Source organism: Elgaria multicarinata, chromosome 2 (assembly GCF_023053635.1).
Source record: "Elgaria multicarinata webbii isolate HBS135686 ecotype San Diego chromosome 2, rElgMul1.1.pri, whole genome shotgun sequence".
In the NCBI taxonomy this organism is placed as follows: Eukaryota; Metazoa; Chordata; class Lepidosauria; order Squamata; family Anguidae; genus Elgaria; species Elgaria multicarinata.
In genome coordinates this window covers 122,353,564-122,376,676 of record NC_086172.1, presented here as the reverse complement: position 1 = coordinate 122,376,676, position 23,113 = coordinate 122,353,564, and the positions used below count along the sequence as shown (strand labels likewise).

The window sequence follows — 23,113 nt, the reverse complement described above, 5'->3', positions numbered from 1 at the left end:
TTAGACTTTGAACATTTTCCATTCAAAACATTTTCAAGGCAAAACACTCCAGCTTTTAAGGGGTATGAAAAGGCCTTGTAAAAAAAATCCTAAGTATTTTTGTGTGTGCTCTCATAGTCTTCCCGGTCTGTTGCTATTTTGGCACTGTTTTAAACATCACATAGTGAACTGATGATATCACAGAGGCATTGAGCCAATCAGATATGGGCCCCATTCAGACAACACGCTAAACCATGCTGCTTAACCACAAAATGGTTAACGGAATGCTCTGCGGATGTTCATGGTTACCAGATAATTCCAGGATGGACAGCACACCCCTAGTAATTTGGCATGACAGCTCCAAGTATTTCTGTGAAGTGACCATTGGCAAGTACTCTGGGAATGCAAGGATCTGTTTTCTTGGTTTCTGAGGAAGGAAAAATATCTTGCTAAAGCAGGATGTCAGTCAAAAGAGGACTAGATGGAAATTACAAAGGTTTTGCCTCTGTATTTCTGTCTCTGAAATTGTTGTTGTTATTTACAACATTTATATTCCACTCAATTATCTAACACAGATTCCAGAGCGGTGAACATAGATATAAACAGTAAAAGAAAGATTAAAAAAGCAAATTAAAATTATTCAACTCATGCTTCTTGTGAACCGCCCAGAGAGCTTTGGCTATTGGGCGGTATAGAAATGTAATAAATAAATAAATAAATAAATAAATTCTCTTTTCTAGAGGCTCCTATTCTGATTACTCATCCTCTGGAAGACCAGGTGGTCATGGTCGGAGAAAGAGTGGAGTTTGAAGTTGAAGTGACTGAAGAAGGGGCTGCTGTGAAGTGGTAAGGTGGGGGTGGGATCCTGAGATGTGGGGGCTCCTATTCCTTGGAGGACTTTAAGAAATTAGAACAATTACAGAAATGTAGGAAATGAGGTGTTTCCCTTCAAAGAGCACAAGCAGGTTTAAGTATCTCCCCATACGCCAATTGTTTCTGCAAATCCCTCTCCCATCTCCTTGAATTTATGTCAATCAGCAGATACGGTTTTGGAAATATCTATTTTCCAGTATGTTCAAGGCTACAGTCTCAAACACACCCAAACAGAGTGTTTCACCCAGAAATCCTCTGCAAAATGTAAGAGTCATGTGATAGATGTTGGGGCTCTTTGGCAGACAATTTACTGTTGAAAGGGCACTACGCTGACACATAGACACTACAGAAACCACATTCCTGGAACTGGAGAAGTATTAGCTAGATAACACAGCACTTTATCCGAAAGGCCTTGGGATTAAGAGCATTCAGGCCAAGGAGCATTTTATATTTACTAGGAATTGGAGTTACTGCCTTTGGACAATATGGGACATACCTTTGTATTCTTCATCGTCATCATCATCATCATCATCATCGCAGCAGTAGCAGCATTTGGATCTCACCTTTCTGGCCATAAAAGGGGCCCTCATGGCAACTGACAGCTATATTAGAACATCCAGTAAAATAACATAAAATTGGAAAAGAAAACCAAAACAATAGCAACAATGTTAAATTATTAGCAACAAGAAGCAATTTAATTCATCAGTCACCAAGACCAAACAAAAGACTGGATACTAGTGTTTTCATCCTGTCTTCTGAAGTTGGAGAGAGGAAGGTTATTAGCCAGGGCTCCCAGAGCAACGAGTTCAATAGCCTGGGTGGTACCACCCAAAGACCCACCTAGTCAAACAGGCATAGGATCTGCAGCAGAGCTTCTGCTGAAGAACGAAGTGTGTTGAGTAGATTCATATGGGAAAAGACAGCCGTTTAGATATTCAGGACCCATCTTCAGAGCCTTAAAGGTCAAAGACAGCACCTTGGACTAGGCCTGGGAATAAATTGCGAGCTAGTGGAGTTAGTACAATTTGGGCACAATGTGATCAGAAAAACAGGCTCCTGTCAGCTGTCTAGCTGCTGCATTTTGCACCAAAGTTTTCAGATTCTTCCTTAAAGCAGCTCTATATAATGCTGTACCAGTGCCTTAATTCTCACATGCTGACCTCCCCAAGGGCCAGGTTAAATGTTCTCAGATGGAAGCCACCTCCATATGGTGGCTGTAATGTATAGAGAGCATCTTCTTATGCGGATGACTCTTATCATTTTTGTGAACCGCCCAGAGAGCTTCGGTTATTGGGCGGTATAAAAATGTAATTAATTAATTAATAAATAAATAAATAAATAAATAAATAAATAAATCACATGGCGTTTCCATACTATCACCAGACGGTTCTTGTGGTGGTCAGTAATGACATGGAAAGTCTACATGTGATGAGGATAATATACCATTTGCTGTACTTCAGAGTAGTATGGTCACTTATGAACAGCCTCCCAAGAGAGATACTCCTGGTCCCCTATCTACCTGCTTTTAAAGAGGCAGTGAAGAGGTTTTTGCTTAAGTGAGCCTTCCGAGAACTTTAATTTTGTTGTGTACTCTGCTGTTTTTAAAGCCACTTTCACATGTTCAAGCTGTTTTAAACTGCTATTTATTGATTTAAAATGCCCTCTTTATTTAGGCCTACTTTAAGGGTAGACCCCTTCCCTGTTGTCTTCATTTCTTAGTTCACTTTGTTTAAGTTGCTTTTATTTAAGATAACTGGAGAGCTATTGCAAAAGGGCATAAGCTCATAATCTACCCAACAAGCTAGTCTGCCCCTTACAACTGCTGCATGGTGCAGCTGCCACATGGAAGCTGTTTCCGGCAATGATGCAATGAGGTAATTTTAGACTCTGGTCTTAATGGTCTTACTTACTAGCAATGGGTATTACTTTATTTACTTCAAAAGGCAGTAAGGCAGCCCTGCTGTGTTTGGGGACCCTCCTTGTTCATTCTGCTGAGTAGGGCCCTTGACATTTGCCCAAAAGTCCTACCCAGATGGCACCATACAGGCTTCAGGCATCCTCCGTGTGCCTGTTGCAATGTGTAAACCAGCCTTTCTTTTCCCCCTTTCAAATTGGATCTTCTCGTGCTTGTTCACAACTGCAAGCACAAAGCTATAAATCGTTCCCACAATGCGTAGGATGTTCTCAGAAGCAAAGTGCCGCTCCTCATCTGCTCTTCTCAGGAGCAGGGCACACAGAGGTGATTTAGAGCTTCATCCCACATACCTGGTTCCTTCAAATTATCCTCGGAGTGCTAAGCTTTCGCCGTTGTTGTTTTTGCTACCAGGAGGCAGCGATCCTTTGCATACCAGGAAATGAGTTTAAGGGGGAAATGTAAAAAAATCATAAAAAATCAACGGATGACCCAATCCCATTCAAATTTGTATGCTTAAAGTTCTCCCTAATATCTATTAATGTGCCAATTTTGGTGTCTTTATCTTTAAAGCTTACGCAGATGTAAGCATTTGTTTTAAATCCTGCTCCTGCACCCCAGCGGTGGCTCAGAAGATACGCTCAAAAACTAGTGGCTAAATATGGCGAATCTTTTGGCTTTATAGCACAATTAAGGCAGGATGCATGGGAGTACTTCACAATCAAAGCAGATTATAAGGTGGAAAACTTCGGAGTCCTTTGCACGCAATTTGCAGTGATTGCACAGTGTAACGCTGGTGTGATAAAGCTCTTAAATAGATCTGCGAAGCTGCTGACTGTATATATGTGACACTTATGAAAATATAGCACGTACATTTGTCATCCATCATTCATTTAAGGCTGTCTGAAGATGTCTGCATGTGGGGGGGGGGGGCACATGGATGTGTGGCTATCTAATCCTTCCCAAAACACAATGCAGCTGCCAATATCTGCTCCTGTGGCTCACAGCTACTCCCTGAAATATAAATGCTCATTACCGAGTATTGGTAGCTGTGGAATAGATAGCAGACAAGAGTTAAAGTGCAGCTGTCCCAGCTTTAAATGGAGTCAGAAACCAGAGGAATTGCTCTAAAATTCATGATAAATCTCTAAAATAGCACCTTCCAACACCATTTCCCATTGTTTCAAGGGCACCAGAAAGGAATCTTTGTCAACACCAAATATAAAATCAGCATGGAGAAATTAATGTTGCTTGAAAGGAAATTCCAAATCATAAAATATAACAATGAACATTCAGGGCCAGAGCACATGTGATGATAATCACATGGTTTGCCCTCGAGGGCAGGATTTCCCTTTTACAGATGTCAGGACCTTGGCATGGGGGTGTTGGAAGCTTTAACCCTTTGCCCCTTGTTGCAATCCCAGTCTGGATCCTCTCCCCCCAAGCCCACTATTTGCATGGAAATAAAAGCTTCCATTGGAGCTAATGGGAACAGCCCTTCCCATGTAAATAGCAAGCACACAGAAGTAGGTGGTGGAATCTGGGCCACAGTGTTAAACTAAGTTAAATTTCCCTTACACCCTGTGCCAGGATCCTGACCATTGCCCCCACCTGGACTGATTATTTGTGAAAGAAAAACCATGCAATCAAAGGAAAAACCATGTGATTAACATGAAATATAGAATCATAGAATAGTAGAGTTGGAAGGGGCCTATAAGGCCATCAAGTCCAACCCCCTGTTCAATACAGGAATCCACCCTAAAGCATACCTGACAGATGGTTGTCCAGCTGCCTCTTGAATGCCTCTAGTGTGGGAGAGACCACAACCTCCCTAGGTAACTGGTTCCATTGTGATACTGCTCTAACAGTGAGGAAGTTTTTTTCTTGATGTCCAGATGGAATCTGGCTTCCTGTAACTTGAGCCCATTATTCCGTGTCCTGCACTCTGGGATGATTGAGAAGAGATCCTGGCCCTCCTCTGTGTGACAATCTTTTAAGTATTTGAAGAGTGCTATCATGTCTCCCCTCAATCTTATCTTCTCCAGGCTAAACATGCCCAGTTCTTTCAGTCTCTCTTCATAGGGCTTTGTTTCCAGACCCCTGATCATCCTTGTTGCCCTCCTCTGAACACGCTCCAGCTTGTCTGCGTCCGTCTTGAATTGTGGAGCCCAGAACTGGACGCAATACTCAAGATGAGGCCCTCAGTCTCATATAGTTTAGCCCTCAGTCTATATTTTATTTATTTGTTTGTGTATTTATTTATTTATTTACAATAATTTTAGGCCACCTTTAAGAGTGAGTGGAACCCTTCCCATGTGGCCCTACACCCTCTCTATTCTTGCTAGTCTTTGAATTTCATCCGCATGAATGAATTCCTTCCCACAGCACATCTACTGGAATAGAACTGTGTCTGTTTTATATATGAAGAAATAAAGGTGTAGTTGGTTTTGCCGGTATCACATAGTGAAACTCAGGCAGCATTACGACTGTCATGTCAGCACCACAATGTTTGATCCCTCTAGGGAGAAGGATGGAGTGGAGCTTACCCGGGAGGAGGCATTCAAATATCGGTTCAAAACGGATGGTAAAAAGCATTACCTCATTATTAATGAATCCACCAAAGAGGATAATGGGCACTACAAGCTGAAGACTAATGGTGGGGAGTCTGTTGCTGAATTGATTGTACAAGGTGAGATAGAAGTAATATTATGTCGGAACTTTTTTTTCTTTTTAATGTATGTATTAAACATATAACATATAATGTATACCTTGCGGCTTGGGACCCCAATACCTGATGGAGCGCCTCTCCCAACATGAACCTACCTGTACACTATGTTCAACATCTAAGGCCCTGCTCCAGATGCCTCCTCCAAGGGAGGCTCGGAAGGTGACAACAAGGGAGAGGGCCTTCTCAATGGTGGCCCCACAACTGTGGAACTATCTCCCTGACAGTGCCAGGTTAAGACCTTTCTCTTTTCTCAGGCATTTGACAGCACATGATAGGATTAATCAGGTCCTGGATTTGTTTTATGGTTGATTGCTTAAAGCCGTTTTTAGATATGTGTTGTCTCTATGTGCATGTACATGGCTTTTTAAAATTTCTATACTTTACTTGTTTAATGGGTTTTGCTCTTTGTAAACCACCCACAGAGTTTCGGCTATGGGGTGGTATAGAAATGTAATAAATAAATAAAATAAAATAGAGAGGCTGGCAGGAAATTGCCCTGTAGTCAGATAATGGGTGATAGCTAGATCACTAACTGGAGGACAGCTAACTGTGCAGGCCTCCAAGTATGTATTAGGGGGATTGTTCAGCCTATGGGCCGGATGTAACAGATATCCTGATAACAACAGGTGCCTGCTTATCAAGCCCTGTTAAAGGCTCATGTGCTTTGGATGTCTCTTCCTATTTCACCTTTTCCAAAGCAGTTTCTTTAGCCTCTTCTTTTTGTAAAAGCAGCATCAGCAGCTTCGGGGCTTGGTTGACCTCTGACCTGCTGATGTTTGTGTTGCTTCCTCCTCAAATTCATGACCTCAGAGAAGAAGCTGGAGGTGTACCAGAGTATTGCGGACTTGTCAGTGAAGGCACGGGACCAGGCGGTGTTCAAGTGTGAGGTTTCTGATGAGAACGTGAAGGGCATCTGGCTAAAAAATGGGAAGGAGGTGATCCCAAATGAGCGGATTAAGATCTCTCATATTGGCAGGTAAGTCATGCTTCAGAAAACTAGTCCAGGATATTCAAATTCTTTGGGTGAGCTAGTATGTGGTAACAGGGAGGGGTGGTATATAATCCAATATTCTGTGCTGGCTTTAGTTAGAAGTAGAACGTTAGCTTCCTTCTATGTGGCAAGCAGGTACATGAGAATGTCCTCCTATTGTGTTCTGTAGGTGTTTACATAAATGTGAGGAGGGTGTGTGTATTAGTTATGAATAGTTGTATATAGCGTGCAGTTATGTTATAGTGAATGTTGACATTCACATATGAATGCTGATCACCCTAGATGAATTTCGTGAATGTCCAAAAACAGATATATATTTCCCCACTTTTCAGACATGCACTACTGAATGCTGTTGATGTGCATTTAGGTAGCTGCCCATGATAAATGGGAGTGTCTCTGAGTTTTCAGGCTTTCACATAATTTGTTTGCGATTGTGCATTCGCTGTGATATGATCGCCTACGGTGAAGATTGCTGCTACTCTATGAGATACCTTCAAACGCCTACTGTGCCTAGGGCTTGGTCCAGTCCATGGCATTCTGCGTAGAGATCCCCATAGGGCACAAAGGAACCCGATCCCCATTCCTGTGGGACTCATGTGTAGACACTAAGCCAGGCCATTATAGTGCACTTCCAGTGTTTTCCCCCTTTCACCTGATCCACAAAAATGAATGCCTTGACTTATATGGATATTATATGGATATTAGAGGCATACACAGACACCTCCCTTTCCCTGTAATGACCTGGCATGGTGTTTGTGTGTGAATATCATAGGGGAAGAAGGAAATAGGTCTCTCTTGTGCCTCATAGTGGTCCCTCTGGGCATGGACGTTGCTCTGGCAGTGCAGGACTGGATTGAGACCGTACTGTTGATTTTGTCTTAATGAAATGATGGTCCTTACCCAAAAAACATAGTGGGAGTCAGGTCGACATAGACAGATGCCATAATCTTTGTGCTTATTTATTGCGATTTGGAAAATAAATATTTATATCTATAGACATACAGTATAAAGGTATATGCATATAGGATTCTTTCTAACCTCATCCAGTCAATCGCGGGGGACAGGATTTGTTCTGTATAGGAGGTAATGGTCTCAACAAAAATGTTTGTGCTCTTCAGAATACATAAACTAACCATTGACGATGTAACCCCAGAAGACGAAGCGGATTATTCTTTTGTCCCTGAAGGATTTGCATACAATCTTTCAGCCCATCTTCGTTTTTTGGGTAAGTGTTCTGGCTTCTGCTTTCTAAAACCTGGTAGGAATGTAGCAGGGTTTGTTTGTTTGCTTGTTTTTAAATAAGCAAACAATTAATAGATGGGCATTAGGTTCAATTGTTGGAGACAGACCAAAGTAGTTTGGTTCATTGTATGGGATATGGGAGATCCCCCCTTGATAATACCTGAGCATAAAAGCAAATAGTAGTAGTAGTAGTAGTACATCATCACCATCTATTATTCAAACCATTTCACATTCAGTATCACAGTTACATTTACAATAGCTCTGTAATTCTGGTATTGTTTTCTTACCATTATATGTGCCTGCAATGAAGAGCAGAGAGTGCAGACAGAGGATGGGAGTACACACATAGCTGGGTAGTTAATCCAAGCTAGCGGGATTTATTCTAAACGCAAGAGCTCTCCTGCCAGAATAGCTTCTCTCCTGATTTTGATAGAGGGAGTAAATCTGTGTGAACATCCTGCCATTGAAATATGTGGAGGCCCTCAAGTGCACAGAAGCTCCACTTGACTGATGAACATGGCACTATTTTATGGCCATTCATAAGGAAGATAAATAATACATTCTACATCTTTTCAAACTGCAAGGCCTACAGATGAGGATAATGTGACAGGTTTGTAGGTGGGAGCTTTGGACATCAACATTATGCAGATGTTTTGTGCCTGCAAACTGGCCCAGAATGCTGCTACATGTGGACAAAAAGGAGAGATCTAAAGATGTGGGAAACTGGATTGAATTGTGGGTATAGCTTGCAGACCAATGGAGAACTATTTTCCACTGAAAACAAAACAGTAAATTCAATCAGAAAGAAATGAAGATTTCCAGTGCACAATGATTTTATTAGAAGGTAAGCCTATGCGGCAGGGTCTTGCTATGTTATTGTTTTACTCTGTACAGCACCATGTACATTGATGGCTCTATATAAATAAATAAATAATAATAATAATGTTTACAAAATATTAAGAAAGGCCTCCTTATCAGACGGCCCATAAAATATTGCTGTGCTATATGGAGCCTAGGGCTGTATTCAAACGGCAGTTTTCTCCAGGGCTGTTTTAGCACTGTATAGCTACACCTGCATGTGGTCAGGGTTGCACGTTAGCTCCTGTTCTCAACTGTATTAGCCACACTCATCCTTCCTTGATCCTGGTCGGCCATTTGAAAAGGAATCAACCCAATTTCAAAGTAGTTTATGACTGTCTGGTGGGTGAAGCTGGTATACCTGAAACGAAAACAAAACCACCCATTCAGAAACTCTCTGAGCAAATGGAGAAACGGTTGTCTAAATTAAAAAAAAATAAAAACCTGTTTTTTGAAAGAAACAAATGGAATTCCAGAGCGGGTCTTGAAGCCAGTGGGTGGGAAAGGGTGGTGACTGTCTCATACTGTTTGAGAATTTGAATGCTAAGAAGAAGGTGCCACATGACGAAGCATAAGACAGATGGTCGTGACTATGGAAATGTGTGAGAGTTAGCCTGAGTGCCTGCATTATTGCAACATCATGAAGAGTGAAATAGAAGCCCAAATTTGGGCAATTGAAGCAAATGGTGGTGGGGAAGGCCTGTTTGAGCAATCAGCGTTGTTTCACAGAATGGTTTCTTTTCTGTGGGAATTTTCAGCTTGTGACAGCCAATAATCTAGTTATAATGGTTAATTAGCTGAGGGGAAAGAACTGGTATAAATTGTGGAAGATAGTTAATGTCTGCAGAAACCAGCCTAGAGCTAATCTGTTGATCTAGAAAATGTCCTGATCCATTTCAGTACAATGGGTTGGGTCCAGACATGCATTCAATGGAGTTACAGTGGTGCTGGGGGTGGGGTGGAGTGGGGGGTGAGCCAGCAGTTTTCTCCAATTCCCACATTCCTCTTGCAGCCCCCAGTGCCAGGAGTAATGGAAGAAAATCACTGCCCTATCCCCGTCTTCCTGTAGGAAGCCTCCTCTAGATCCCAGTCCACTCTGCAAACAGAAGGAGCCCTTCTGTTCAAGTCTGAAGCCAACCCTGCAGATCTATGATTGTGGCCTAATCTACACCTGCCATTTATCCCGGGGTGGTCAAGAGGTCATCCCTGCACATCCAAATGACACACAGCTGATCCTGGGGTGAATCGTGGATGAGCACTCAGTTCTCCCGGGATAGCTGGGACTGCTTCTGTCCCATTTCCCCCACACACACACTGTCTCAGGACCATCCTGAGGGCAGTGTGGCTCTCGCTCCCGGGGTCCTCCCTCTTCCCCACGAGTAGTGGGGCTCAGGAAATGGGCACAGAGTTGTGTGGGGGGAGTAGGGTCAATCGTGAGATGCACATTCTATGCAGTCAATTTGTTGACATAAAGCCACCAGAAATATCGAGAGGAGAAATTAATTTTAGGCAAAAATCAAGGACATAATTCAACTGATTTTGTTCTTCCTTGATTTGTATTCCCATTTTTCTCCTGTCATCTCACACGCCACATGCTTCTCCTTACTTTGTCAGCTTACTCACTAAGAGCATATTTGGATTAAGCTTATGAAAGGAATCAGTTTTACAACTTCCATGTACATTTTATCTCCTTTTCTTTTCTTCTTCTAGAGATTAAGATTGACTTTGTGCCTAGGCAAGGTAAGGCCAATGTTTGTTATTCTGCAATTCAGTGAAATGAGAGCTAAGTAAAAAATCTCTCCCTGTTTTAGAATAATTTTCAGCTATACTGGAAAACGTTGCTTTGCTTCTATGTTTTTGCTGCAGAACCACCCAAAATCCACCTGGACTGCATGGGCCAGACTCCTGACACCATTATTGTGGTGGCAGGAAACAAGCTGAGACTTGATGTACCCATATCAGGAGATCCAGCACCCACGGTGATCTGGCAGAAAATAAACAAGGTAACACAGCCTGGAAAATGTCACGGTGTCCAACGTGGCTCAACCACTTCTGATCTTACATGACATATTTCAAAAGTCTTACTTGATTTTAACATCTTTGGATATAGGTATTGTAAGATCTATTAGTGCTGTACACTGCCCTAAGGGCTTTTGGGGTTGTAGGGTGGGATATAAATGTAATCTTGAATGCTTTAAAAATGTTTCTTCCTCATCTAAAACATAAAGGAAAAGTTTATTTCTGAATATGCAGTGGTCTTGTTTTCTCTTTGTAGCGCCCACAAGCGCCACATCAGCATGCCCAGGGGTAGGGGTACAATCACAGTGGCGATGACACCACCTTACATGAAACCACCTGGGCATCTGCACCATCAGTCCTGCCTAATTGTCCATCCTTACTTGGTGAGGGAAAGGAGTATATTGGAAATGGTTATCTTTGGAACCTTCTTTCTTCTAAAGGGGCCTCTTGTCGGCAAACCTATTTTCTGTGCATCTTGACTAGACATTCTGTGAGAAGTTCTGTAAGAAGTCAAAAGGACCGTACCTCAGTGGTAGAGAGCACCTGCTTTGCATGTAGACAGTCCTAGGTTTGATCCCCAGTATCTCCAGGTAAGGTTAGGAAAGGATCCTGGCTGAAACTGTGGGGAGCCACTGCCACTCACTGTCAACAATACGGAGCTAGATGGGCCAAGGATCTGATTCTCTATAAGGCAGCTTCCTAACATGTGTGCTGCACGCTTAGATTGTGTGGACAGGTGCTACTGCACTCATGTCCTGCTTGTGGGGCTTGCTATGGGCATCTGGTTGGCCACTGCGGGAATAGAATGCTGGACTAGGTGGTCCTTTGGTATTTGGTCTGATCCAGCAGGGCTCTTCTTGTGTTCTTATCAACTTACTATCCCTAATTACTGGACAATATGCAGGAGGTTCCAAGATTCTGACCCATAAAGTGAAACACAAAGTACTATCTATCTGTTGGTGGGGTGGGGGGAATAGAGGAGTCTCAAAGGGACATTCTGGACCACAAAGTAATGAAAATAAATAAAACCTATGTTATGATCTTTTCATGGGTTTTCAAGGCTCACTCCTTTTGTTCAACATTTGTATTTGGGAAGCACAAGGCTGACCTCTTGTGGCACTTTCTAAGACCAACTGGGCTTCCCTCTCCCTGTTCTTTCCAAGTACCTGTGCTGTGGAGAAGGCGCCTGGTTGTCATGGTCTGCATAGAGTCCTCCCCAGCCCAGGGAGGGCAGGTGATGCGGCCAGTGACAAGCAGGCCTGATGCCAGCACTTGAGTCAGCATGGGCAGGAAGGGACCCACCAGACTTGGCCTGTTTGCCACAGCATCCTTTCTTCTTATTTTTAAAGACATGTTAGAGTTAGGGGGCAGCCAACTAGAGATGTACATGGTTGCAGATGCCCATTTTATAATTTTTACCTTAAAAATATATTATCCTTTTCTACAACAAAATATGCTTTTTCTCAAGAAAATGTATTTAGCATTAGAATATAATTACACTAATAGTATTTTGAGAGCCAGTGTGGTGTAGTGGATAGAGTGTTGGACTGGGACTTGAGAGATCTGGGTTCTAGTCCCCACTCAGCCATGAAACGCACTGGGCCACTGGGTGACTTTGGGCCAGTCACTGACTCTCAGCCCAACCTAGCTCACAGGATTATTGTGAGGATGAAATGAAGAGAAGGGGGAGGATCATGTATGCCACCCTGGGTTTCTTGGAGGAAAGGTGGGATAAAAATGTAGATGATGATGATGGTACTTCTGCATGGTTTAATTCTGTACACCCAACTTTCAGTTTCCAATTTCCATTTGGCTTTTCTTAAATTACTTTTTTTTCCTATTTCAGTTTACTTCTAATAGCTTTTAATCAAGTTGCATCATCACCAGATTGCCAACATACTTGTTCCCATTTCAAGAAATCCCCCTGCAGGGGAGGACCCAGAACTCACTGTTGGAGCATGTGCTTTGTGTACGCAAGGCCCCAAATTTAGTCCCCAGTATCTCTAGGGCTGGGAATGAGCTTTCTCTCTGAAGCTACGCAGAATACAAAATAATGGGTTAGATAAACCAATAGTTTGACTGTATTTAAGGCAGTTTCCTAATACACACACATTAATAATGAAGGACTTGCTTTCTCAAAGATTAGACAATGGTAGGCAAATCTCTGCAAGATCATTTTTGTGCCTTAGGGAATATTAAAATAACTTTCTGATGCTGGGTGTGGTGGCCTTTTCTTAGCCAAGAACCTGCCATTGTGTCTTTATTGAGGCCTGGAGGAATCTACACTCCTGCTTTTAAAGCGCCTTAAAGCATTTTGAAAATGTTTTAAAAACTGTATATGCAGTGTGTCCTGGGCCCCAACAGTTATCAAAACTGTTATAAAGCGCTTTAAAGCAGTAGTGTAGATCCCCGTGTCTTCATCTTGCTACTGTTATCTTCCCCTATCTAAGGGCTTCATTAGGGTGACCATATTTTGGAAACCAAAAAGGAGGACAACATGGTCGGCCCCCAAGGGGGCGTGTCCAGCACCAAGGGGGCGTGCCCACCCGAACATAGCCTTGGTCACATGTCTGATTTTACAGCACACATTTAAGACAAATCTGTTCTATATAACATCTTAATGTTAAAATCACTGAAATAAAGAACAAGTGAGAGATTTAATGTATCTGAAATTAACTTCACTCACTCCTACTTTTGTAGGTTTTGCTGTACTTTGAAGCTTTTGCTATACTCTGTGTGTTACATTCTCCCCTTCCCTCAAATATCTTTTCTGACTATCTTCACTCATTGCAAGCTGCTGTTGTTGTTAACAGGGTTTGCTACTGGCCCCAGATCTGTTTCAAATTTGGTATGGCTAAAGCTCTACCTAAAAGCTATCATGGTGCCAACTTTCAGCTCTTTATCTTTAAAAATGACAGTTTAAAAAATAATAATTTTAAAACCTCATTTTTTAAAAAAAATCCTAAAAAATCAATGGATGAACGGATCTGTTTCAAAATTGGTGTGGCTAAAGCACTACCTAAATCCCATCATGGTACAAAGTTTCATCTCTTTATCTTTAAAAATGACGATTTTAAAAATAATAATTTTAAAACCTCAATTTTTAAAAAATTCCTAAAAAATCAATGGATGAATGGATCTGTTTCAAATTTGGTGTGGCTAAAGCTCTACCTAAATCCTTTCATGGTGCAAAGTTTCATCTCTTTATCTTTAAAAATGACAATTTTAAAAATAATAATTTTAAAACCTCAATTTTTAAAAAATTCCTTAAAAAATCAATGGATGAACGGATCTGTTTCAAATTTGGTATGACTAAAGCCCTTCCTAAGAGCTACCATTGTGCCCAGTTTCATGTCTTTATCTTAAAAAATGACAGAGTTATAAGCATTTTTGTTAATTCCCATTAGAGCTGCTCTTTGGGGTGGAAAAAATCCGGATTTCCCCTCCCCTCCCAGATTTGCCTTCAAAACCCGGACAAATCCGGGCAAATCCGGTCATATGGTCACCCTAGCATCCCACGTACCCATTTCCCTCGAATTATCCCTGTAGTGTAAAGCTGTTGTTGTTGTTGTTAGCTAAATCACACCCCGGGCGGCAGCGCTTCTAAGATCCTTTGCATACCAGGAAAGGGTTTAAGGGGGAGAAATGTAAAAAATCATAAAAAATCAACAGATGACCCAGTCTGATTCAAATTTGGTATGCTTAAAGCCCTTCTTCATATCTATTACTGTGCAAATTTTGAAGCCTTTATCTTTAAAACTTACACAGATGTAAGCATTTGTTTAATTTGTACTTTAAACATATCAAATAATTCTCCTGCGGCCCCAGTGACCGTTCAGAGAACAACAAAAGATTTGCTCCTAAATGGGTAGTTAAATGGGTCAGTTATTTTATATATGAAGCACAATTTAGGCAGGATGTATGGGAGTACTTCACAGTCAAAGCAGATTATAAACTGGAAAACTTTGGAGTTCTTTGCATGCAATTCGCAGTGATTGTACAGTATAACCCTGGTGTGATGAAGCTATAAGCCAGTCACAAGGTCCTGGCTCACCACCTTGGGCCCAGTCTACTCCCAACAGACATCTCCCACAACTAGTCCTCACCCCCATGCACCCACCCCCACCATCCACAGAGAGGCCAGGCCTTAATTTGACCCACTTCTCCTTAGTGCTTCACCATGGAATTGTTTCTTCTCAACATAATAAAAAAGAGGAGTGCCATTCAGCATGTGCAAGGTGTATGACTTTACCTGTAAGTAGCCACAGCCGTGCATGGGACTGAAGCACGTTGGAGGACTTTGACATCTCAAGTTTTTCTCTCTCTCTCTGCCAATGCCAGATCTACATCAAGCAGGAAATATAACACTATAAAAGCAGTTTGAAAACAGTATATGGAATGTGTCATTGGCCCCATCAGTTGTCAATGCACTTCAATACAATTATAAAGCAGTAGTGTAGATCCTGCCCAGATCCATAGGCCTTGCATTTCCCTTTTCAGAACATAACCCCTGAGATTTTGGTGAAGGAGGTCTTGACTGTTGCCAGGTGGATCTATATTATCAAGCCCGGCAGCTTTCACCTGCTGCCGTTCTTGAGCAGCTGACTGTGACAATGTCTGCAAAAGTGCTCCTAAGGAAAACTGGCTTCCCCCTTCCACTATGCCCAAGGGCTGCCCTCTACAAAATACTGTGGTAGGCAGCTGCCTAGGATCACCTAGTAGCAAGGCTGTCCCTGTTTCTCCAATTCTGTTTGGTAAAATCTAATTCTTCTTTTGTTCCATGTCTCTTTCAGAACAAGGACATGGTGCTAATAAACGACAAATCCAAAGCTACAGATCCTACGGGCACATGTGGAGATTTGAGTAATGACAACAAGGCAAGTTCTTCATTCTTCAAATAATCAGAAATATCTGGCTCTTAACAAACAATTTGAGACCCTGTAAAGCACTCAGAAATTTACACGTTGGGGAGAAATAGGAAAATTGACCCCTGATGTAATAATAAATTGGGATTTTCTTCATTTGAGCCAGTGTAGTGCAGTGGCTAGAAAGTTGGACTGGGAGTCAGGAGATCCGGGTTCTAGTCCCTACTCGGCCGTGGAAGCTCACTGGGTGACTTTGGGCAGTCACAGACTCTCAGCCCAACCTACCTCACAGGGTTGTAGTTGTGAGGATAAAATGGAGAGGAGAAGGATTGTGTACGCTAACTTGGGTTCCTTGGAGGAAAAAAGGCGGAATATAAATGCAATCAATCAATCAATCAATCAAAAATGCAAACAATCAATCAATTCAGTTGCATCTACAGTAGTGTTTCTCAAATGTTTTGAACTTGAGCACCCAGTCTAAATATACAGGGGGCCTGCATCTGTTCCACCATCCATCTGTTCCACAGTGGTATATGCAAAGATCCTTGTACAGAGAATCATGTGCATACAACTTGCTGTTGTAATCTTGCACTGGCACTAGAAAAGGAATAAAGCAGGATATCTCTGACCCCTTTCTAAAGTGATGCACAAGGAAAGCTAAAAACAAAAACAATTGAACACCCTTCTTCCCAAATCACATTGATGGGGCAAGAAACGGTGCAGTCACCCTGACACATCCAGTATGGACCAATGAGTGTTTACTGCCAGGGAGCATTCATTCTATGCAGATCTTGGCTCTTGAGGGAGGAAGGTAGTACCTGCCTAAGGATCCTACCCCTCCTTTTAATTTCATGCTCCATCCCAGGAGTCTGAGGGAGGCTCTTTCCCTGGGTGACCCAGGCCAGATCTACACATAGTTGCGAAGGCGCTTCTGTGCTCCTTTTTAAAAGACGTACCTAAAAGAAGCGCCTCTTTCTTTACTCTGTGTACTGTGAGCTAGGCAGCGCTGCCTGTGGAAGAATCTCTACCCCATTCAAAGACGCTGCTCTGCTCTGGCCGCTTCCCCCTCGCGTGTTCTTCCATTCGAATAATCCCCCCTCCCACCTGGCGGCTCTTCTGGCGCGTCCCGGCGGCGGCGGCTCCTCCTGCAAAACACTTTTTTCCCTCGGTGTGTTTGTATTTGCGTTTGCGTGCACGCGGAGGAGAAGTTCAGCTCCTGCCTCTCGCTCTCCCTCGCGGTGTCATCTCCCCGGGACTCTCTTCGGTGTGTGCTCGCACACGCGCACGCAAACGCAAATACAAACACACCGAGGGAGAAAAGTGTTTTGCAGGAGGAGCCGTCGCCGCCGGGACGCGCCAGAAGAGCCGCCGGGTGGGAGGGGGGATTATTCAAATGGAAGCACACGCGAGGGGGAAGCGGCCAGAGCAGAGCAGCGTCTTTGAATGGGGTAGAGATTCTTCCGCAGGCAGCGCTGCCTAGCTCACAGTACACACAGTAAAGAAAGAGGCGCTTCTTTTAAGTTACGTCTTTTAAAAAGGCGCACGGAAGCGCCTTCACAACCACGTGTAGATCTGGCCCTACCCAGAGTTTCAACCAATCTAGGGGAAACTAAGGCCTTAGCTAAACCTACCTGACAGTCCAGGATGGAGGAGGGAAGATCTCACGTTGTGATTAACGCAAGATCCCTCCCCTGTTTAAAAGTGAGGCGCGACGACCTCAGAAAAAGAGAGGCATCGCGCCCGCCATTTTTTTTCTTAAAGGGGATGGAGCACACAAATGCTAAAGGTAAAGGTTTTTTTATTTTAATTACTTTTCCCGCTCCCCCCACCCTACCCTCGATGGGCGCAGCTCCCGGCTCCGCAGCAACAGGCCACACATTCCACTGTCTCGGGCTCAGCCCAGGACCGTGGAAAAAGCAGGCCCAAAGGGGAGGGCTCTCTCCCAGGGCAAGGGACGGATCATCCCTCCCTGATCCTGGGATCCCCTGTGCGTCATGTGAACGCACAGGGACGATCCCGGGGTTCGCCCCATGATAAAGCCCGGTCTAGCTAAGGCCTAAGTTAAGCTCTCCGCTCTTGTGTGGGTTTTGATTTGACCAGAAGGAACATAGTCAAAACAGGTCTTCCTCATCTGCTCACCCAATCAGATTGTGTTCTTTCCTTTCCCCTTGTACTAATTTTAGTGCCACAAAGAAAGCTACCCTCTCTCTTTTACAAGCTAATTCTTTCCAACAAAGACCTCTGTAATGCTTTAGATCTTGCAGTTCCTTTTTACTTACAAGGTTTAATTTATTTAAAGATACGATAATGTAGCCATCTTTGTTTGCCTGCCTGCACATTTCTCTCTCTCCCCGCCCTCTCTCTCACACACGTAACCCCTGAGATGTCCCCAGTTATACTCTGTACCAAACCCCTTCAAATGTCGTTGCAACCTTTCCGTCTGACACCTCACTCAAACTGTATTACTGTTGTTTGTAAAAATTGCTCACAGCTCCTTGTAGATTCCGAAGGCAGGGTCCGTGTGGAGATGTATGAAGACCACTGTGTGTTCACCATTGAAGGAGCTGAGAAGGAAGATGAGGGAGTCTACAAGGTGACAGTAAAGAATCCAGCAGGAGAAGATACAGCTGACATCACTGTCAAAGTTATTGGTAAGCAAGAGAGAGGCACATTCCAAGGCCTCAGCACAAGTGAACCAAGCCTTCTCCCAGTCAGCCCAATGCAAGGCTGCCAGACTGCAACCATTGGTGCTATAATATCAAATTTTCTAATGGAGCACGATGCTTAGGCGTCTCCTGGTCAGTACCCTCCTCATCTACACCGTCCCCTGCCTGTTGTAGCAAATAGAATTCCAGGTGTGTCACACAGCAGGCAACTCAACTGAAAGCGCCAATGGGGAGCGGGGGTGAAGCAGAACTGTTGAGTCTCCTGCTACACTGGGGCATTTAAGGATGTATCAGCATTCTCATGGGCCCATCTACTCAGGTGATTTACTCCCAATGGTCATAGCGTATGATATTGCCGTCATTCTATAGTAAGTGCGTGCTTTCCTGTGGATCTCGACGAGGGGGATAGCTGTCAATAAAAGGATGAGGACGAGGAAGACTGCACATGAATGTCCATCTTATGGGATGTAGTTTTCATTAAACTCCATCAAAAGGCAGGTCCTTGATCCTACAGCATGATTCTTGAGTCCAGTGGATTGAAAAAAGTTAAGTGTGTCAATATATGGCTACAGCACCTACCAAAGTTTTTAGTCCATAGTCTGCCATGCGTCAGGCCATTTTAAACTGCTAGCCAGCCAAATGATATGCCTCAAACTGGAAAATCCTGGCTATATAGCTCTTGTCTTCTGGGAGATGGTCAAAACAGGAGTTGGCTTTCTCCCAAAGCAAATGTAGATAGGCTGGTATTTGGAGATGCACATGGTCAGGACAGCATTTGAATAAATCTTCTGGCACATGGCATCGAGCTTTCTGTCTTTACGGTCTACTGGTATAATATGAGGTCCCTGTCTTGTCATACCTTTGGAGACATTTACAATAATAGAGTTAGTTAGTGGGTTATGAAAACAAAAACTGTAGTCCTCCTCCTGCATCCTGTCTACTTTTTCTAGTTTGTGAGGGACATAAATAAGTGTTTCTTCCATGATTGCTTAGTGAACATGGAGAACTTGTCTACATTAGGATTGTCATAGGTATGACCAGATCCAAGTGTACTCACTGGGAAAATGGATCAGTAATCAGAGCCAGTAGATGCTTAATGTGTAAACCCAAGGATTCAGCCTTCCTAAGCACCTGTTTGGTATAGGGTGGACATCATCAGTTAGTAACAATGGAGTTTGATCCCCAATGACCACATCTAGAAAAGATGCAGATGCAATCAAGGATGGCAAAGATGATGAATTAGAACAATAGTCATCTGGATCTAACATCAAGTCTGTTGGCTCTGGAGGCACTAACGGCAGTCAATGGCAGGGGCTGCACAGATGGCCAACAGTGTCACCTGCTGAACTACAGGAACCAACAGAGCCAAGAATGAAGCAAGGATCAAGACTTGAGTTGTCAACATCAATGGACTCCTTAGTATTGAAGTTGATGTCACTGTGATCACAATTGAGCTTGGCATTTGTACCTCTGGCATGGCCAGAGTTGATACTGAAACCACCTTTGGAAATGAATGGCAGGACCATCACAAAAGTGGAAGTACCCAGAGTCGATAATGCTGGAAGAGCAGATACCGAGTGGTGAGGAACAACTGCTTCTTCTCAAGCACCAGAATGGGCACCTGCAGAATTAGTGCAGAGAAGAGGTTGGTGCCAAGACTCACTGTCCCAAGTCCAATGTGGCCACATAGGATGGTACCAAGAGTGCCCCAGGAACCCCTGCCTTTTACATACCATCTTTCATATCTCTTTCATAGTGCAATATCCTGCTTGGTGTAGATTAGGCCTATGTTGGTGGCTGCCACCACGTATTGCAACAGTGAATTCAATAGGTTAACTATAAGAAGAGATTCTATAATGAAATGAAAACTAACAAATATATATCTCACTTCCTTTCTCCAGATGTACCTGACCCACCTGAAGCTCCCCAAATCACTAATGTTGGTGAAGATAACTGCACAGTGCAGTGGCAGCCTCCTAAGTATGATGGAGGACAGCCAGTACTGGGTAAGAATTTCTATAGTGTATATGTAATATATTTTTTAAAATAGAATATTTTTAAGTATATATAGCAAGATTGTGATTAATTTTCTATCTGCTCACAAACTCCTCAAAATTATAAAATAGGCTTGTATTGTTCAGCTTTATTCTCATATATTGGGCAGGGGTTAAGGACGCAATATTCACTACCTGTCCAGTTGAAGGTTAGATTAGTGCATTACACAAACATGTCAACAAAGGAAGTGGGCTGACTCCTGCTTCCTGTGGAATGTCCCAAGTGGAAAGCTGTGATGAAATACATGCGTTCCACATGTCTGATGTAGCACAGAAAACTCAAAAAGTTGGTGCACAAATCACTTCTACTTTCTCTGCCAGTGTTATAACGTGCAAAGCAGCTCTCAGTGTGGGACACATTTCACTAAGTTAAGACGACCCTTCAACAAGGTCATTCCCAACTAATGGGAATATCAAGTATCGAGACAGGAGGACAGGAAGAAACTGTCATCAGAATCAGCTGAATTAAAGGCCACGATCCCATACAGTGTTGGCATGATTAAAATCAATGGCCTTAAGCCTGCCTAACTTCGTGGGAGATTGTAGCCAAAGACCACAAAAAGTGCCATTGCACTATAATGCCTAAATGCTTTTTAATAAGGTTAAAGATGTAAACCAAGACTAAGAAACCAAGACTAATAAGACTAAAGATATAAACCAAGAGATCCTTGAATCCATTTTTGTACATTTAACCAAATTATTTATTTATTTATTACATTTCTATACCACCCAATAGCTGGAGCTCTCTTCAATAGCTACTATACCCTGGATTTTAAATCATGCCTCTTTCCCACTTATTAACATTATTCATAAGTGAAGCATTTCAGAGTAAAAGCTGTTCTTGCCATCACTAGTGGAGCAAGGCTGCAATTCTAAACACACTTATCAGGGCATAATCCCCATTGAGCATAGTGATACATAGAACTTCTTTAAATGAGCAATTTATAGCACATTCATGATGGTGACGTAAGGATGTTCATGGGTCATTTTGACGATGATGACAGCCTCCTGTGCGCCTCCCACTTCTTTTCTCAGTTTTATCACTACAAAATAAACCTCAGAAAACCCAACTCTTCTGAGGTAGCCCTATAAAATGCTCTCTTCTCCATGTAATTCTGCTCATTTCAAACACAGAAGAGAACCAGGAAGAGAGCCGCAGTAACATTGCATGAATACCAAATCAACATTCAAATCTTAAGAACTGTTATCAGATTCATTCAAAATTTCCAGTCCTGCATCTTCTTGCTATAATTAGCCATGGAATTATTTTGCCTAAGGATGGCTACCCTTAGACTATGCCATGGCTTACTTAAGTCTCATTCATTTCAATGAGTCTACTGTAAGTAGGACTTACGTTGGATTTTACCCAGTGGTTGACCATCCCTTCAAGCCTTTTAAAGAAACTATTCCTTTGCCAGGATCATTTAAAGTCAGCTGAGATGCCTACAGACATTTCTGGAAAAATGAGATTCACTATATCTCCCATGCAATCTATGGTTCAGTGCTGCTTCTCCTGCACAGCCATTGGGCAGGCTGGGAGAATGGCCATGACTGGCTCCAGCATGTCTCTAAACAGATAGACCACAGAGAGTTTGAAATGAATACATGGAAGGGAATTAAGTTTTAGTTATTTTAGCCACAATCCTATGTGTAGGATTTACATGGGAATCAGCCTCATGGAAAATAGTGGAATAGGTCAGAGTAAACATGCATGGGATCCGATTTCATATCAGTAGCTTAAGGAAATAAATCTGTGGTTGGCTGATCAATAAGGCTGTGAATGAAGGGCAACACTTATTCTTAAAAACTGAGTAGGAAAAATAAAAATAAAGATGGCCTTTCCTTTAAGCAATGTGTTTACCGTCTCCTTGTTTTCTTATTAAAGTATAAGGTCCCTTACTTTTTGTTAAATATCTCAAAAAGGTATCTATATTGCACTCTTGGCAGCATGAAAATTGGTTGTATTCATCTACTGCAAGTGCATGGAAGCCTCATGTCAGGGAACTAGCAGTAACACCCGCATGCACATTGTTGCCAAGGGTCCTCTAGCCCTCAGGAGAGCCATTTTGTGGGGTGCAGGGGACTGCAATATGGAGGAGGGGCTGGAGAATTTCTCAGCTAGTTTCCTTACACCTTACAGTTTCTTTTCGATTCGCAGGCTACATCTTAGAGAGGAAGAAGAAAAAGAGCTACAGGTGGATGAGGCTGAACTTTGACCTTCTGAAGGATCTGTCCTATGAAGCAAAGAGAATGATTGAAGGCGTTGTTTATGAGATGCGAATTTATGCCGTGAACTCTGTTGGCATGTCCCGGCCTAGTCCTGCCTCTCAGCCCTTCATACCGATCGGTGAGCATCATCATACATGGTATTACTTCTAAAACTTCTGAGAGAGGAGCAAGAGACACACACAAACATAATGACATATTCTTTCTTCACACAACAATCCCTGTTTTTAAGACTGCTGACTTAATGACCCTGTTTAGATAACAAGTTAAGCCACCGTGGTTAAGCATTTTGAGCTAAACTTTATGGCTTAGCGTATCATGTGAACCATGACTTAACATGCCGTGTGAACCATTCCTAACTATGGTGGGCTATATAACCACAGTTTAAACACACTCACTGACCATTTGCTGCAAAAGGGTTAGCGGCCTAACCATGGCTCAGCATGTTGTCTGAACATGCGCATTATTTATCTGTTTTATCATTTCTAGCTTTTTAAAAACTCCTCCTTGTAAATGGAAGCAGGGTGGTTCTAATTTCATGAAACTGCTGATGAATTTCTAACCGTTAAAATTAGAAGTGTGAGAGGCGAGCCAGGTCTCACTGAGGGAGGGGAACTAATTGACAGTGACCTCCCTTTGCTTCTCAGCTTCCCCCACTCCATTATGGGTGCAAATATCATAGTATACCACCCAGTGCTTC

General features: G+C 42.8%; 1 protein-coding gene across 1 annotated transcript in view; it reads left to right on the top strand.

Moving 5' to 3' along the window:
• MYBPC3 (myosin binding protein C3) overlaps positions 1-23,113 on the top strand; it is an 84,849-nt gene that overhangs the window by 41,553 nt on the left and 20,183 nt on the right. The window contains exons 14-22 of the mRNA XM_063118832.1: positions 720-825; positions 5,287-5,453; positions 6,303-6,468; positions 7,602-7,708; positions 10,294-10,323; positions 10,450-10,586; positions 17,959-18,118; positions 20,035-20,139; positions 22,346-22,534. Of these exons, the coding sequence (XP_062974902.1) occupies positions 720-825; positions 5,287-5,453; positions 6,303-6,468; positions 7,602-7,708; positions 10,294-10,323; positions 10,450-10,586; positions 17,959-18,118; positions 20,035-20,139; positions 22,346-22,534 (1,167 nt within the window). The remainder of the gene's footprint in view (positions 1-719; positions 826-5,286; positions 5,454-6,302; positions 6,469-7,601; positions 7,709-10,293; positions 10,324-10,449; positions 10,587-17,958; positions 18,119-20,034; positions 20,140-22,345; positions 22,535-23,113) is intronic.